Consider the following 15,220-nt stretch of genomic DNA (forward strand, 5'->3'; position numbering starts at 1 on the left):
GGGTGTGGGCAATCGGGACATTTGGTAAGTGAATGTACGAAAGATAGGGGGGTTAAATGCTACAGGTGCGGACAGGTGGGTCATATTGCTAATGGTTGTAGGGGTACCCGAGTGAATGTAATAGGTGGCAACTGTGGTAAGAATGGGCATTATGCGAGAATGTGTTCAGAACCGAGAGCGAAGTGTGTCGAATGTGGAATGGAAGGGCATGTATCAAGTGTATGTAGACGAAAGAGGGTGACTGTGACAGCGAATTCGGGAAACTGAGTGTGAAGGGGGTTCAAATGGGTGGATCCTCCAGAATGCAAGCGGTGCGTGTGATGCATGTACGTGAGGGGTTGTTGCATGAGGATCAGCAATTTGTTTTGATGGAGTATGGTAGAAAATGTAAGAAAGGGAAGAACATAAGTGAAAGGAATGATCGTAAGTTGTGTGATAGGTGTGTGAGTGCCAAAGTGAAAATGAGTGATAAAGCGTGTAATACGAATGAATGGGGTGGTATGAATAGGACGTATAGCATATGCGGGTTTGATATAACTGAGTTGACTGAACGTGTGGGGGTAAGTGAACGGTTGGAGGTGAGCGAAAGTGTAAGAGTAAGAGAGCGTAGCAGTGATAGACGAGCGATTGAAAGCATGAATGAATCGTTGCAAGAATTGGAAAGGTCAATGAGCGAATGGGATGGGTTAGTTGAGGAATTGGGGGAGGTATTTAGGAACGAGTTAGAGGGTATAGATGAGATTGTGGATGAAATTGAGAGTGGTAATAGTGAAGAAGATAGCGTGAATCTGAGAGAGAATGGAGGAGAAAATGTAAATCTGAATGTTGCTGGAAGAGAGAGCGAGTCTGAGAGAATGATTGCGTCTTGTGAACGCGTTCTAAAGGACCTGCTAGTGAGCATCCGTGGGTGTTAAATGTACCTTACGATTTGAAAGAGGTGTGAAAGGTGTTGGTTGGGAAATGCTAAAAAGGGGGAGAAATATAGAGGGATGAATAAATTTGTTTTTATTTAGCATTTCCCAACGTTTTGAGAGAGAGAGAGAGAGAGAGAGAGAGAGAGAGAGAGAGAGAGAGAGAGAGTGGAATTGAGAGAAGTGAGTGCTTCGGTTGTTGGAAGAGGGATGAGGTCGTTAGTTTGTTTACGGCTGTCTGTCTGTCTGTGGAATATGTGTGAGGATTTTTCGGTTTTGAAGGCAGTTTTTTGAGTCTTGAGTCAGAGCTAGTGCTGGTCTGTCGTTTGGTTTGGACAGTTTTTGTGCTGATGCAAAGTTGTTGTTTTCCCTTGTTAGTGTGCTGTTCTTGTTGCTGTATGTTCATGAGTCGTGTGTTTTTCTGTTTTGGTTTGGTTTGTGTGGTTTTGTGTGCTGTGTTGGCGACCGTGGACGCCTTACTCCATCTTCCAGCAACCAAGGACCAGGGTGAGTGTTGTGTACTGTTTTTTTGTGTTTTGAAATTCCACCACAACGACAGAACCGGATCCAAACGAGTCAGGTCCGGGTCAACCTGCTTAGTCAGCAACGCCCCTTCCACTGCCGCGTAGAAGCGCTTCTGTAGAGGCAGAGGAGGAGGAAGAAGCTTGTCCGAGCGGCTCGAACGAAGCGAACTGTCTTGCCCAGACACAAGACTGTTCACCTGGTCGAGTACCCCCTCGGCAAGCGTGGACCACGGCAGCCCCACTGAAGCCTTGGGTTCCTTCTTGGGTCCCCAGAAGGATTCGAGGCACGACGGACGATCCACAGACGAGGCCATGGTCCCTTCCCCGAGGTCATTGTGCTGACGAATCAGCGCGATAACCTCCGCAAAAGTCCTCTGTATTTCGGGGGTGTCCGCATCCTGGGGCAGAGGACCCTCGAGTCCTTCCAGAGTGCGGTCCTCCCGAACTACTCTCCCTGCAGGAGGGAGAACCTCGGCAGATCCCCGTGGACCTTCCTGAACCACGCGGGCGTAGGACCTGGTCGAGCCGAGAACCAAGCCAGGTTAGTACCCCAACGCAGTTTTACTCTGAGGAGAACACTCCCCAGAGTTCCTCCTCTCCGACTCACGCCCCCTGGAAGAAACCGAAGGGGCGGAGGGGACAGGCGAGGAAGATCAGACTTTCCCACTGGCTTTACTGGCAGAACCAGCAGAGGCAGTGGGCTGAGAGTGGTTACCAACCCGCGGTGATGATGAGCCCCTGGGTTGAGGAGACTGCTTTCGCCCAGGTGAAGCAATCTCCCGAGAGCCGAGCCGCGCACTCACCTCCCCCGAGCCAGGCTGGCCGTGCGGAAGTGGCCAGGGACTGGGAAGAGTCGAGCGTGCGGCTGGCTGGCGCGAGCTTGCGCTATCCTCTGGATGCACCCCAGTCTTCTTCGAGGCCGGAGCCTCTCGGGAAGGCTGAGCAGGGGACCTCTTCCCTACCTATCATTGCATTCTGCCCCGCGGGGCTGAAGCACTATCCCGGGAACCTGACTTGGCACCTGAAGGAGTGCCAGCAGGAAGAGACGGAGCACCTGCATGCCCCGGCTCTTTCTCTCGCCCCATGCCCTGGTCTGTACGGCGAGAAGTTTCTCCTGTATCAGACTGGGGTACTCGCAACTCGCAAATGAGTGTCCGACGTGGACTCGCTGGCCTTCGACGCAGGAAGTTTCTTAGGCGCAGCGGGGGGAGTGCAGGCCTTGGTCTGCATGCACTTGGCTCCCGGTGCCACTGGCCCGGAGGCCAGGGCAGCGGTTCCCTGATCCGAGGATCGGGAAGAGCCGACGAGAGATCCCACTGCTTTCCCTGTGGAAGGAGGCAGACCCTTACAAGCCTCGGTGAGAGGCTTCTTGGGGGGGGAGAGGCAGGCTTCTTCTTCTTCGGCTGCGAAGCCTCGGAAGGAGAAGTGGAAGAAGCAGCAGGCGAAGACGACGATGATGACGAAGACGAAGATGAAGACGACGACACCTTCCTAGACCTCTTCTTCTTCTTCTTCTTCTTCACCATCTGCTTCAGGAACGTCGTCAAGTCCCTAAGCCAGGAAAGCGAGGCAGCAGACTCAGGAACAGCAGGAGGGGCTGCAGCAGAAGGCATATCCCGAGCAGAGACCGCGGAGCTCGAGCCAGCATTTGCCTGGGTGGAGACAGCCGCGCGTCGGCTAGGAACAAAAGTGGGAGGGGCCGGGAATGCAGGCGCCACCCCTCCCGCGTGGATATTCAAGTCAGGCCGCGCCAGGGTCGATGGGATGGGGACTGGAACAGACGAAGGGCCGGGCTGGAAAGTCAGACGAGGAACAGAAGTCGTGGACAAGCCAGGGTCAGCAACAGGGGCAGCAACAGTCACATATGGGTATGATGACATCACCATGTAGGCGGGGCCAGCACGCGTGAAAGGAGCCAGGAAGCCAGGAGGCAGCGGAACAGTGTGTTGCAACGCAGGTGACGCCGACACTTGGGTGTCTAGATACGATGCAACTGACACTGGGAGCTGGGCAAATCTCGACATGGTGACGGTCGTAGTAGTGACTGTCGTTGCCAAGTGAGTCGTGACTGGAGCAGGGGGCAGAGGAGCCAATCCCTCCAGTGACGTGCCAGGTAGACCCAGGTGTAGCCAGGATGAACTTGGGATCAGTGCCTGGCTATCCAGCCCGAGACCTGAAGCGAGAGTCGGGTTAATACAGGAAGCCTCTACCCACTCCGGAGGAAAAAACTCCCCTCCGGAACGGGAAGAGACCTCCGAGAGGATGTCCCGATCCAACTCTCCCCCACACCCTTCCACAAACGATGAAACGTAAGAGGAAGGGGAGGGGGAGTCCTCACCCGAGGGAGAGGGAGCAAGCAGGGGAAGTTCGCCGGGAGGGAGAAACGAGCCCGACACATTCGCCACCACTGGCGTCGTCGGGGGCGTGTTTCCCTCGGACGACTCCTTGGTAGGCTTACGAAAGTAACGTCCCCTCCCCTCGAACTTCCCCCATTGCTCGGAGGACCAAGAACAACACTCACTACAGGGATCGTCACGTGAACACACACGCCCCCTGCAAGATGTACAGAGGGCGTGTGGGTCCACGTCGACTCTAGATCTAAAAGAGTTGCACTTCTTACCCCCTACCCCAGGACACACATGCTGGGGGTAGGAAGGTTTAGATGGTTTCTCCATTACAAAAACAAAAAGAGTAAATTTCCCACCAAAAAGTAGAGAGAAAGCTGTCAGGCAGAGAGCGGCGAAGAACAACGTCCGTGCGCTACGATGGCCGAAAGCAAATTGGAATGTTTACATCCGGGCAGGCGGTACTCCCGCCTCCCGGACAGTAGTCAACAGCCTAACCGCCTTGTTTGAAGTTCAATGGGCGTTTCCAGCCTACGCCTGAAAGTAATCCCCTAATGTAAAGGACCGAGGGTTTATACATTGTCGGAACAATTCTGTATTACCACAGGGAGCATCTGGATTTTAGAGGTGATTAGGTGGACCATGGCCAAAAAAAGGTTGGGAACCACTGCTCTAGGCTAATGAGCCTAACTTGCAATCTACCAAGCATACACTTTTTACAATTCTTATCAGCGCAATCAACTCTTCTTGTGATGACAGCCTACTCTAGAATAGCCTAGTTGTGTGAATAACGTTCTGCTTCGCATAATGTCTTGTTAAGGGTCCAGGGAGCAAAGCAAGAGCCCCACCCAGGTCAGGAAGGCACTGCCGTAGGATAGGTTAGGTCAGGAAGCTTTGCAGCTGAAAATACCTTTGATCTGCTTTTCTGAAGACGGCCAACTGCGGATATGACGGCGGTGGCGTCTGCAATTCTCCTTCCATTGACCATTTTTGCATTTTCCCCACCTGAAAACCCGGTTTCCATCTGGAGCCTCCCACAACTGTTACACCGGGGAGGAGTCACCAATGGCCTACGCTTCTAGGTAAAAATACAGCAACATTTATGGTTTCACGGGTCCACGGACGAAATATTTACAAATTCGGTAAAATTTTAAAAGTTGCCAATACAAAATACCAGGAAACTAGGGGTAGGCCTGTTTACCGGTTCCAGTTTTGCCGTATTAGCTATGGAGGGAGGGGGGGGGGCAGTATTGCCTTACCTTATGAGTCCTTATTGAATGACGAGCTCTTTTCAAAAAATGTAGGTTACAATTGCACATCATGTATTGGCAACTTATAAAATAATACCATAAATTCACCACTTTCAAAATGAAAGAAATTAGGCTATTGCAATAACAACGGGACCAGGGTATGTACCTTGAGGTAGGCATAGGCTACGACGGAACTTGGAGATGACAGGGTATTCGCTTAATCAGACCAGGCTATTTCTGCATCAGTCCATAAGCATAAGAAGCTGGAACAAAACTCTTTCGTGTTTTCTATGGGGCAATTGTTATTTATTTAATATACTGGTAAAACATTTCGTCTCGGTATATCGTATTTTAAGTGTAGTTGTAGCAGGCGTAGGACTCTTTCCCTTTGAAACGGCTCCCTTGCGCGTTCTATTCCTTTGTTTGTGTTTGAGTTTATTGTCTTTGTAATGTAATACCATATGTGGGAAATTCCCAGCACGACAATCTTTGGATAATATTTTGTGTTTTAACTCATATATCCATATGATCTGTTTCTTACTGAATCGTCTGTTGTCATAAGGAAATAACTGATTTTATTTTTTATTGTGAATTGCCTTCTATCAGGTAACCGACAAACGAGAACTATGCCTTTTTGTATCCGGTATTCATATGAAATCCAAACATGTTTGCATGTTTATGAGTTTTTTTAGAAATATGTATATACGTCTCTATTGCATGTCATGACAACAAGGGTAATGGAACGACATCTATTCTAGAATGACACTTACATTATTTCTCTGATTTTTTTTTTTTTTGATGCTGCTGATGTAAGGGCGACAAATCGCCCCTCTCCTTCCTTGTGTTTCTCCTTTCAGATGTGCATTAATCACGTCATGTATTTTACCTGTCTTTATTTCAGATTCTTTATGTACCTCATCTTATGTATCATTGTACGGCCTTTCTGCAGATATGTATATCTACCTTTTATATGCCATGTAACGAATGTTGTACGTATGTTTATGCTTACCAGAAAACACAAATCTTGTATGGAAGCAGCGGGTGCCCTCGGGTCGCCCGCTACTTTTCCGTCCGCTTTTTGTCTTATAAACACCTATCGAGAATAATAAAGAAGTTACGGGCTGCTCTAGGAGCAAGAGCCCGTGCTGGCACAAGACCAGCTAAATCTAAAACTACAACAGCATAATAAAGAATCAGCCTTTCACTACTGACTTTTCTTGAAGCCTCACACTAGTGACCCCGGGTCAGGGACAGGTAGCCCGGTTTTGGCTCAGTGTGATAGCCTTTATGTGTGTAGGATGGCGTAATAACAGCAGCATCTTAGCAGCAACATAACTTTATTTCCGTTACTGTTCCGACATGGTATCAACAATCAAACACATGGCGCTCTTCTCACCTTCTGGCGCAATACATTCAAAACATATAATGTTCCCAAAGTTAAGGGAGAATGCCCCAAGAGTTAAGGTACATAGTGCATTAAAGAAAATGGTTTTTTTACAGACACTACATCCCTCCCTTATTGAGCATTCAAACTCAGCACCCATGCTACAAAACAATGTAAAAAAAATCAAGGCTCTCTTCATTTACAAAACAACAGGAAAAACATTTTACACTCAACAGCAACTCAGCATAAATGACATCATACTGTATGCACAAAACTTCATTACCTCACATAGTCATTCAAATATCTAGGAGGTTTCCTTACCCTAGTAGACCTTCTTTCAACAATATCAGCACCTGGTGTAGGTCTACTTGATGTAGCATTATCATTTGAATTAACATTTGGCTGTTCCTGACCTGACACTGAACTATTTACATGAAACTCATCATTGTCAGATCTAAAATGGAATTCATTAATATCACTGAATTCACCAACATCATTACTACAATCATTCCAAAACTCAAACTTATCTTTTTCATTTTCAAAATTCATTTTTTTCATATGAACAACATTCCTCCTCCTTTGTATTCCCTCTGTACTCTCAACTTGAACACTATTACCTTTTTTCTCAATGACTCTATAAAGTTCACTACAGAAATCTGGTGACAATTTATTTTCTTTACTTTGTTGTAAAACTATTAAATCACCTTTACTTACTTGTCCCTCTTTTACATAGAATTTCTTATCATAGTACTCTTTCCCTTTCTTTACATTTTTGGTCCCTTATTCTAATCTCATCATCACAACCAGTGTAATCTAAACACATTTCAGGCAATTTTGTTCTAATTTTCTTACCATACATGATTTCAGCAGGACTAACATTAGTTACAGTATGTGGAGTGGATCTGTAAGCTTTAAGAAAAATATTTAACTCTTTTCTCCAATCCTTCCCTTCAGCTCTAATTGTTTTAATAGCTTTCATAATAGACCCATTTTGTCTCTCCACTTCACCATTAGCTTGAGGGGAATAAGGTGTTACTTTTCTGTGACAAATACCATTTACCCTTACAAAATCTTTAAACTCTGCAGATGTAAACTGCACACCATTATCAGTTACAATGAGCTCTGGTAAACCATGAGATGTAAACCAATGATCAAGACATCTTACCACCTTGGTAGTACTAGTCGAGTACAGTATTCCTACTTCAAACCATCTAGAATAATAATCCACAGCAACTAACAAACTCTCACCAGTTGGTAAAGGTCCACATATATCAACACCAATGTGTTGCCATGGCCTATCAGGTAAAGGAGTAGGTTTCAGGGGTTCTGGCTTATTATTACTACTCATTAACAAACATGCTTTACAATTTCTTACATAATGTTCCACTTCTTTATCTAATCCTGGCCACCACACTTTCTGTCTTAGTCTACTTTTACATTTTACAATTCCCTGATGGCCTGCATGAGCTAAGTCAAGAATTTGCCTACTTAAAGATTTAGGTATTATTATTCTTTGACCTCTTAAGAGTAAACATCCCAAAATACATACTTCATCTTTAACATATTTGAAATCTGGAACCTCATTCCAATCACTATTTCTGATAGCCTTACGGACTTTACTCAACTCAACATCAACACCAGACTCTTGTTCAATTTCCTTAGTAGTTAAGGCTACTGGTGTTGCACTTTTGGCAATAAAGTAAGCATATTCTTCAGCTACATTACTTTTAGGAATATCTGATAAGCGCAATCTCGACAATGCATCAGCTGCATTAGTCCTCCCAGGTTTATACCTTACTTTAAAATCAAAAGGCTGCAGTCTTAGAGCCCACCTTTCAATACGCAAAGGAGGTTTTGACTTAGGAGAATATATCACCTCTAGTGGCTTATGATCACTAATTAGCTCAAAATGAATACCTAAAACATACAATCTAAACCTTTCAGCCTCTTTTTCTGTCTGGGAGTACCGACGTTCAACATCTGTCAAAGATCTACTGGCATAAATTACAGGTTTGAAACATCCATTATCCTGTTTCTGTACTAAAATAGCTCCCAGTCCAATTGGACTAGCATCTACAATTACCTGAGTAGGTAATACTGGATTAAAATAAGCCATGCTCTCAGCAGAAGTAAGTCTCCTTTTTAATTCCCTGAATGAATGTTCCTGTTCACTTCCCCAATGCCAAATTACATTCTTCCTAGTTAACCTTCTCAATGGTTCTTCAACAGTAGACAGATTATTTATAAACCTTCCACAGTAATTTACAAGACCAAGGAAACTCCTAACCTCTTTTACATTTTTAGGCTTCTTAGCCTCGTTTACAGCTCTGACTTTGTCATCAGTAGGTTCAATGCCTCTCTTTGATAAAACATGACCCATAAATACTAGTTTTTCCATACCAAATTTACATTTATCTGGATTCAGAGTTAGATTTCTACTACACAATGTTGCCAATACCGTTTCCAGCCTTTTGTCATGCTCTTTGACAATAGTACCATACACAATTATGTCATCTGCTAGCACTTTAACTCCTTCACAATCATGTAATACTTGTTGTAAAATATGTTGATAAACCTCAGGAGCACAGTTAACTCCAAACAACAACCGTTTGTACCTAAACAAACCTTTGTGAGTTACAAATGTGGTTAAATATCTACTCTCAGGGTCTAACTCAATTTGATGAAAACCCAACTTCAAATCAAGTTTAGAAAAAACAACAGCACCATTCATATCAATCAACAATTCATCAATAGTAGGAATTGGATGTCTAGTTCTCAAAATAGCCTCATTGACTCTTCTCATATCAACACAGTCGCAATTCCTTACTATTCCCAGGCTTTGGGATGAATACAGGGGCCGATACCCATTCAGTAGGTCCCTGTACTGGCTCAATGATATCCAAACCCAACAAATCATCAAGTGTTTTTTCCACTTGCCCCCTAATATTAAAAGGAATTCTTCTCATAGGTTGTGCTACAGGTTTCACATTAGGGTTAACATGTAACTTCAATGAAAAATCAGTCAACTTACCCAGACCTGAAAAGCAAGTTTCATATTTAACTTTTAAACTGGAATACTCATCACATGCAGTACTAATATTTATTGCATTTATATCCTCACCAATCCTTAACATATTTAGTGCTATGGCAGTATTTTTTCCAAGTAAATTAACATCAATGACATCATTTTTCTCTACCACAATAAAATCTGCCTCCACACAAACTCTCCCAGATGGAGATTCAATCTTACTGCTGAATTCTCCTCTTACCTTTAATGGAGTTGTGACACCATAAGGATACAGATTCTTATTACAGTTTCTTAAACATACATACTTACTCAACATCTCAAAATCACTTGCAGTAATAACATTACAAGTAGCACCTAAATCAATCATAAATTTAATTGGCACGTTACTAACATTAAAATTAAATGAAGTAGATGTTTCACAAATGCCTCTGACATTAAACAAATAATGATCCTCATAGTGATCATCATCATCATCATCATCATCATAAAAAGTTTCACTCTGAGAATCTTTAACAACATTGACATGCTGGTTTGGCCCAGAATGACCTCTGGAATAATTTCCAGAACCACCACTTCTTCCCCTGGACTTTTCCATTCCAGGTTGTGACACTGACACTTTAGGCTTATGTTCTGACTCATAATTTGTATGAGAAACACTACTGAGGTTGGACCTGCAAACACGGGCCAAATGTCCAATCTTACCACACCTTCGACATGCCTTAGCCCTGGCAACAACACAGTCATTATGCCAATGACCTTGCAGACCACATCGCCAACAATTTTGATTTACACTAAAGTTAGGCTTACCATTTCTCAGCCTATTAGAATGCACAAAATTTCCTGCGCTTCCTCCTCTTTTTCCTTGAAATGTACCATTAACATGGGCTTGATAACGTAACTTATTCACTTTAAGATTATCTGGCCTAGGCCTAACAGAATCCTCTTCGATTTGCCTAGCCTGGCTCTCAGCCATTTCATGAGCACTTGCCATCTCCACAATATTATCTAAAGTTAGGTTTCTTTCCCTTAAAAACCTTACTCTTAGTTTCTTAGAAAAACACTTCTCTATGATCTGATCCCTTAAATTAAAATTTACCTCAGCTGCAGGGTACTCACATGACTTAATCAAATTTCGTAACCTAGTTAAGTAAGCATCCATACTTTCGGATGGACCTTGGCAAGCTTGCCTGAAAACATGCCTCTCATATGCAACATTCTTCTTGGGCATAAAATGGTTATCCAAAGCTGAAACTGCATCATCAAAAGTATCACCAGCAACAGTTAATGTTCTAAAAATACGCTGAACTTCCATACCTGCTTGGTGAAGCAATATAGCTTTTTTCTGGGCATCTTCTGTTATACCACTACCTTGTATACAGTATGAAAAAGACTCCTTCCAGTCTGCCCACTTCTGGGAAACATTTGCAGACTCCTCAGGGGAAAATGCTGGTAAGGGCGTTAACTGTAGCGGGGTAGCCATCGTCATCGGTAATCTAACTTAGGCTGAAGTTACTCACTTATCCAGTAGGGTAGGCTAACTAAGGGTACCGTAGTCCAGCCTTGGCTCTATGCAAACTTGGCGGCTCCAACACAAACCAGGTTTCTGAGTGAACAGGCTCTTGACACCTCATAAGTTCGTTGCAGACGTCTCTTCACAGGTTATCCTCGTCGCCATTTGTGATAGCCTTTATGTGTGTAGGATGGCGTAATAACAGCAGCATCTTAGCAGCAACATAACTTTATTTCCGTTACTGTTCCGACATGGTATCAACAATCAAACACATGGCGCTCTTCTCAGCTTCTGGCGCAATACATTCAAAACATATAATGTTCCCAAAGTTAAGGGAGAATGCCCCAAGAGTTAAGGTACATAGTGCATTAAAGAAAATGGGTTTTTTTACAGACACTACACTCAGCCATTAATGGACTAACTACAGCCGCACCCTACCATCAGAAAGCCTTTAAAGGATTAACTACGGAGTAAAGTTTAGGCCTCTGATAGCACCCTCCCTGGCGGAAACCGTGACATTAACAGACTAAATATGGTGTACCCAAAAGGGCACGTTTTGACACTTCGTTCGACATCTCGAACAAATCAGCACCATTAACGGACTCAATACAGCTCATTTTCCTGCGTTTTTATGAGTGAGAAGTCAAGATGTCAGAAGTTGAACCTCAATGTGAACCAGCGAACATCGTCTGAACGCAGCTCTCACCAACAAAGCCAGACACTGTCAAACTTCCCCCGTTCTCACGCCAAAACACGGCATCATGATTCCGGCATGTAGATGTGCATGTAAGGACGGGATTGAGTGACATATTGGCTAGGTGTTGACTAGTTTATTGGTAGTTCCTTACTGAATGAATGTACAGAATCTTCAAAGATGCTATTGGCCTGTACAAGAGGTAAAGTAGCATCTACACACACAGGAAAACAGAGGTAATGATTCGGGCATCTGTGTTTGTCAGCAGACAAACAGATGGCGATTGTGAGAGAGACAATAAATGTGCAGTGATAAAACATATATCAATGGAAAGGCCAGGAATTTCTACATATGGCCAATTGCATGAGATTCGAGACAGATTAATGAATACAATGCAGTAGCATAATATATGTGAAATGGCGAGACGTTTGGCGTCTTCACAAACAGAAACATACATACAGTTTGATACAGAAGATTTGGTGGAACATTATGAGTACATGATTAGAATGCTTGCATGGCAATGCAAGTAGTGGTGATTGTACATATGTTGAGACAACAATGGTTAGGGAGAAACAGACGGAAATATTGTACGGTAGAAGTTGCATTCCTTCAGAGAAAGAAAACTAGATGCTCTTGTTCTCTCTTGTCCCCTCCGATGGATGACGAACACACGAACACACACGTGTGTTTGGAAGAGACGGCGTCGGTGCGATGGTCTCTTAAACGTATTTTTGCATAGTGCGCGTCTCAGACGATGCTACAAAACCAGACATAGTCATGATGGCGCCCCAAGACGAAGTATTCAATAGAATCTCCCCCTGGCTGGACGCACAACCAGACAAAGTCACATACACAGACTTAAAAAACAAACTGCTGAATTCCTACTCCGTGCCCATGTCCGAGAGAGTGCAGTGCGTATTCGACCTGTTATCCCAGCCCCTCAGAGATGCATCACCCAGGGAAGCCTGGGACCAGCTGCGAGGGTTAGTAACACTCCCAGGTTGCAACGAGAACGGGAGGAAAAAAACAATTGACCTGACAATAGCAATCTTCCTTCGGCGCCTCCTGCAGGAAGTTTGGCGCCAGATAAGGGATGCAGAGAACCTGGACATGGATGCCTTGGTCAACGACGCCCAGAAACTATGCGAGGCCACCAAGGCCTCGATACATACCGCCACCCTCATGGCTGCTGCCCTGGGAGCCTGCAACCTATCAGGGGAAGATGGCGACGACGACGGAGACATCAACACCGTTTATAAGAAGAGACTGCCATTCAGAGAGCACAAGACATGGCCAAACCTGGCATGGTGTTTCTACCATAGAAAGTTCGGGACCAATGCCAGAAAGTGCAGGCCTTCGTGTTCTTTCACAAAAAACGACAAAGGTAGCCACAAGTAACAGCTGTGGCCACGAAACCCAACTTCCACTGCCCAGCAGGGTTTTCATCACAGATGATTTCTCCAAACACCACCTGGTGGTTGATACGGGGGCAATGCAGTCGGTTTTCCCACCATCCAGGGAAGGTTTAGAAAAAATACCTGACTCACTACCCTCCCTCATAGCAGCAAACAGAACTCCCATCTGCACTTATGGCACAATGACCTGGGTTATCTCAATCCTGGGGTGCAGATACCACTGGCCTTTCGTCGTAGCGGATGTTAAGTTCCCTCTGCTGGGTGTGGATTTCCTAGGGCACCATGGACTTCCAGGTGACATCACCAGACAACGCCTCCTCGACACAGGGACGTGCCATTCCCATCAGCTCTCCAGTGGACCTGGGATGCCCTCCATTTGCTCCACAGCCCCCAACAGCTACACATCCCTCCTACAGGAGTTCCTGGACGTGTTCAAACCAGAACTGCACCAGTCACCTGGGGCTTCAGCAAAGCACGGCATCCTCCACCACATCACCATGATGAGCCCACCAAACCATGCCAAGTTCCGACGTCTATTCCCCCCAGAAGTTACAAGACGCCAAATGGGCCTTCACAGAAATGGAACCCATGGGTGTCTGTAAAACGGCATCAAGCCTGTGGACGTCCCCTCTCCTCATGGTAAAGAAATCCGATGGTTCATGGAGGCCCTGCGGGGAATATTGGCGCCTGAATTTGGTAACAACACCAGACCACTACCTGCTCCCTAACATGCAAGACCTGACAGGCACCCTCCACGGAGCCAAAATTTTCTCCAAGATGGATCTACTGAAGTCGTACTTCCAAGTCCCTGTACATCCTGACGATGTCGCAAAGACCACCATCATCACGCCCTTTGGGAGCTACACATTTCCCTATTCCACTTTCGGTCTCAGGAATGCAGGTGCCACTTTCCAGCGCCTGATGGATACCACCTTGGGAGATCTGCCCTTCTGCATCTGCTACATCAACGACATCCTCATTTTTTCCAGGTCCCCAGAGGAACACCTTCGCCATGTCCGCGCCATCGTGAAATGCCTACAGGAGAGCAAATTAGTTGTCAGGTCTGACAAGTGCATCTTCGGGAAAGGAAAAGTAGACTTCCTGGGCCACGAGATTTCACCAACAGGAGTGCGGCCCACGGCCTCTAAAGTAAAAGCTATAGAAAATTTCCCAGAACCACAAACCATCAAGGTCCTTCAGGAGTTTCTTGGGATGATAAACTACTACCAGCACTTCATCCCAGATGTTGCCCACATCATGTACCCCCCTGACGTCAGTCCTGATGGGGAAACCAAAAACACTAATGTGGGAAGCTCCGCAGCAGAGGGCATTCATTCAGACGAAAAGGGCCCTCTCCAGTGCCACCACCTTAACTCACCACAATCCCGCCACTGCCCTCAGATTGACAACGGATGCCAGCAACATCGCCTGCAGTGCAGTACTAGAGCAGCTGGTGAACGTAACGCCCCAGCCCTTGGCCTTCTTCAGCCGCAAGTTTTAGCCAGCGGAGACCCACTACAGCGCCTTCGACAGAGAGCTGCTGGCTATCTACCAGGCTGTGAGGCACTTCAAGTACCTGCTGGAGGAAACCAAATTCACAATCCTAACAGACCACAAACCCCTGGTTCATGCATTTGCAAAACAGGGGGACGCCTGGTCTGCAAGGCAACAATGGCACCTGACCACCATCTCCGAGTTCAGTTGCACCATCAACTATGTCCCTGGCAAGAAAAACCCAGTGGCCGATGCTCTGTCAAGAATAGAGATCAATTCCCTTCACCTCGGCATCGACTATGAAGACCTCGCGAGAGAACAAGCAGGGGATCCAGAGACAGTGGACTGCAGGACAGCAGTGACGGCTCTCAAATGGGAAAACGTGCCCTTAGCAAACTCAGACACCACTCTCCTCTGTGACACCAGCACAGGCTGCCCAAGCCCCCTGGTGCCCGCCTCGAGGAGAAAACAAGTGTTCAACATCATCCACGGTCTCTCCCATCCATCGGGGCGCATAACGGCATGCCTCATGACTGACAAGTTCATCTGGCACGGCATCAACAAGGACGTCCACCAGTGGGCAAGGAGTTGCATCCCGTGCCAGATGAGCAAAACATCCCGGCACACTGAATCCGGTTTCAGCGATTTTCCCCAGTCTTGTCGGC

The 15,220-nt window shown here is 45.8% G+C and overlaps 2 protein-coding genes across 6 annotated transcripts in view; both read right to left on the reverse strand.

Annotated features, from left to right (window-relative positions):
* The window catches only part of GatB (glutamyl-tRNA(Gln) amidotransferase subunit B, mitochondrial), a 992,144-nt gene extending 986,658 nt beyond the window's left edge, over positions 1 to 5,486 (reverse strand). Inside the window, exon 1 of one of the 5 annotated variants that reach the window (XM_067108081.1) lies at positions 5,197 to 5,486. Coding sequence is in view for 2 of the 5 variants with exons in the window: in XM_067108083.1 (XP_066964184.1) it covers positions 4,691 to 4,776 (86 nt within the window). In the remaining 3 variants the exon portion in view is untranslated. Of the gene's footprint in view, positions 1 to 4,690 lie in introns of all 5 variants that reach the window. The other 4 variants (XM_067108084.1, XM_067108085.1, XM_067108083.1 and 1 more) reach the window with 4 other exon arrangements.
* A 3,732-nt stretch (positions 5,487 to 9,218) lies between these two features.
* LOC136841210 (uncharacterized) lies at positions 9,219 to 10,922 on the reverse strand. The gene has a single exon (XM_067108245.1). The coding sequence runs from the start codon at positions 10,920 to 10,922 to the stop codon at positions 9,219 to 9,221; it is 1,704 nt and encodes a 567-aa protein (XP_066964346.1).
* Positions 10,923 to 15,220: the final 4,298 nt, after the last annotated feature.

This window comes from Macrobrachium rosenbergii, chromosome 8, assembly GCF_040412425.1.
Source record: "Macrobrachium rosenbergii isolate ZJJX-2024 chromosome 8, ASM4041242v1, whole genome shotgun sequence".
Taxonomy (NCBI): domain Eukaryota; kingdom Metazoa; phylum Arthropoda; class Malacostraca; order Decapoda; family Palaemonidae; genus Macrobrachium; species Macrobrachium rosenbergii.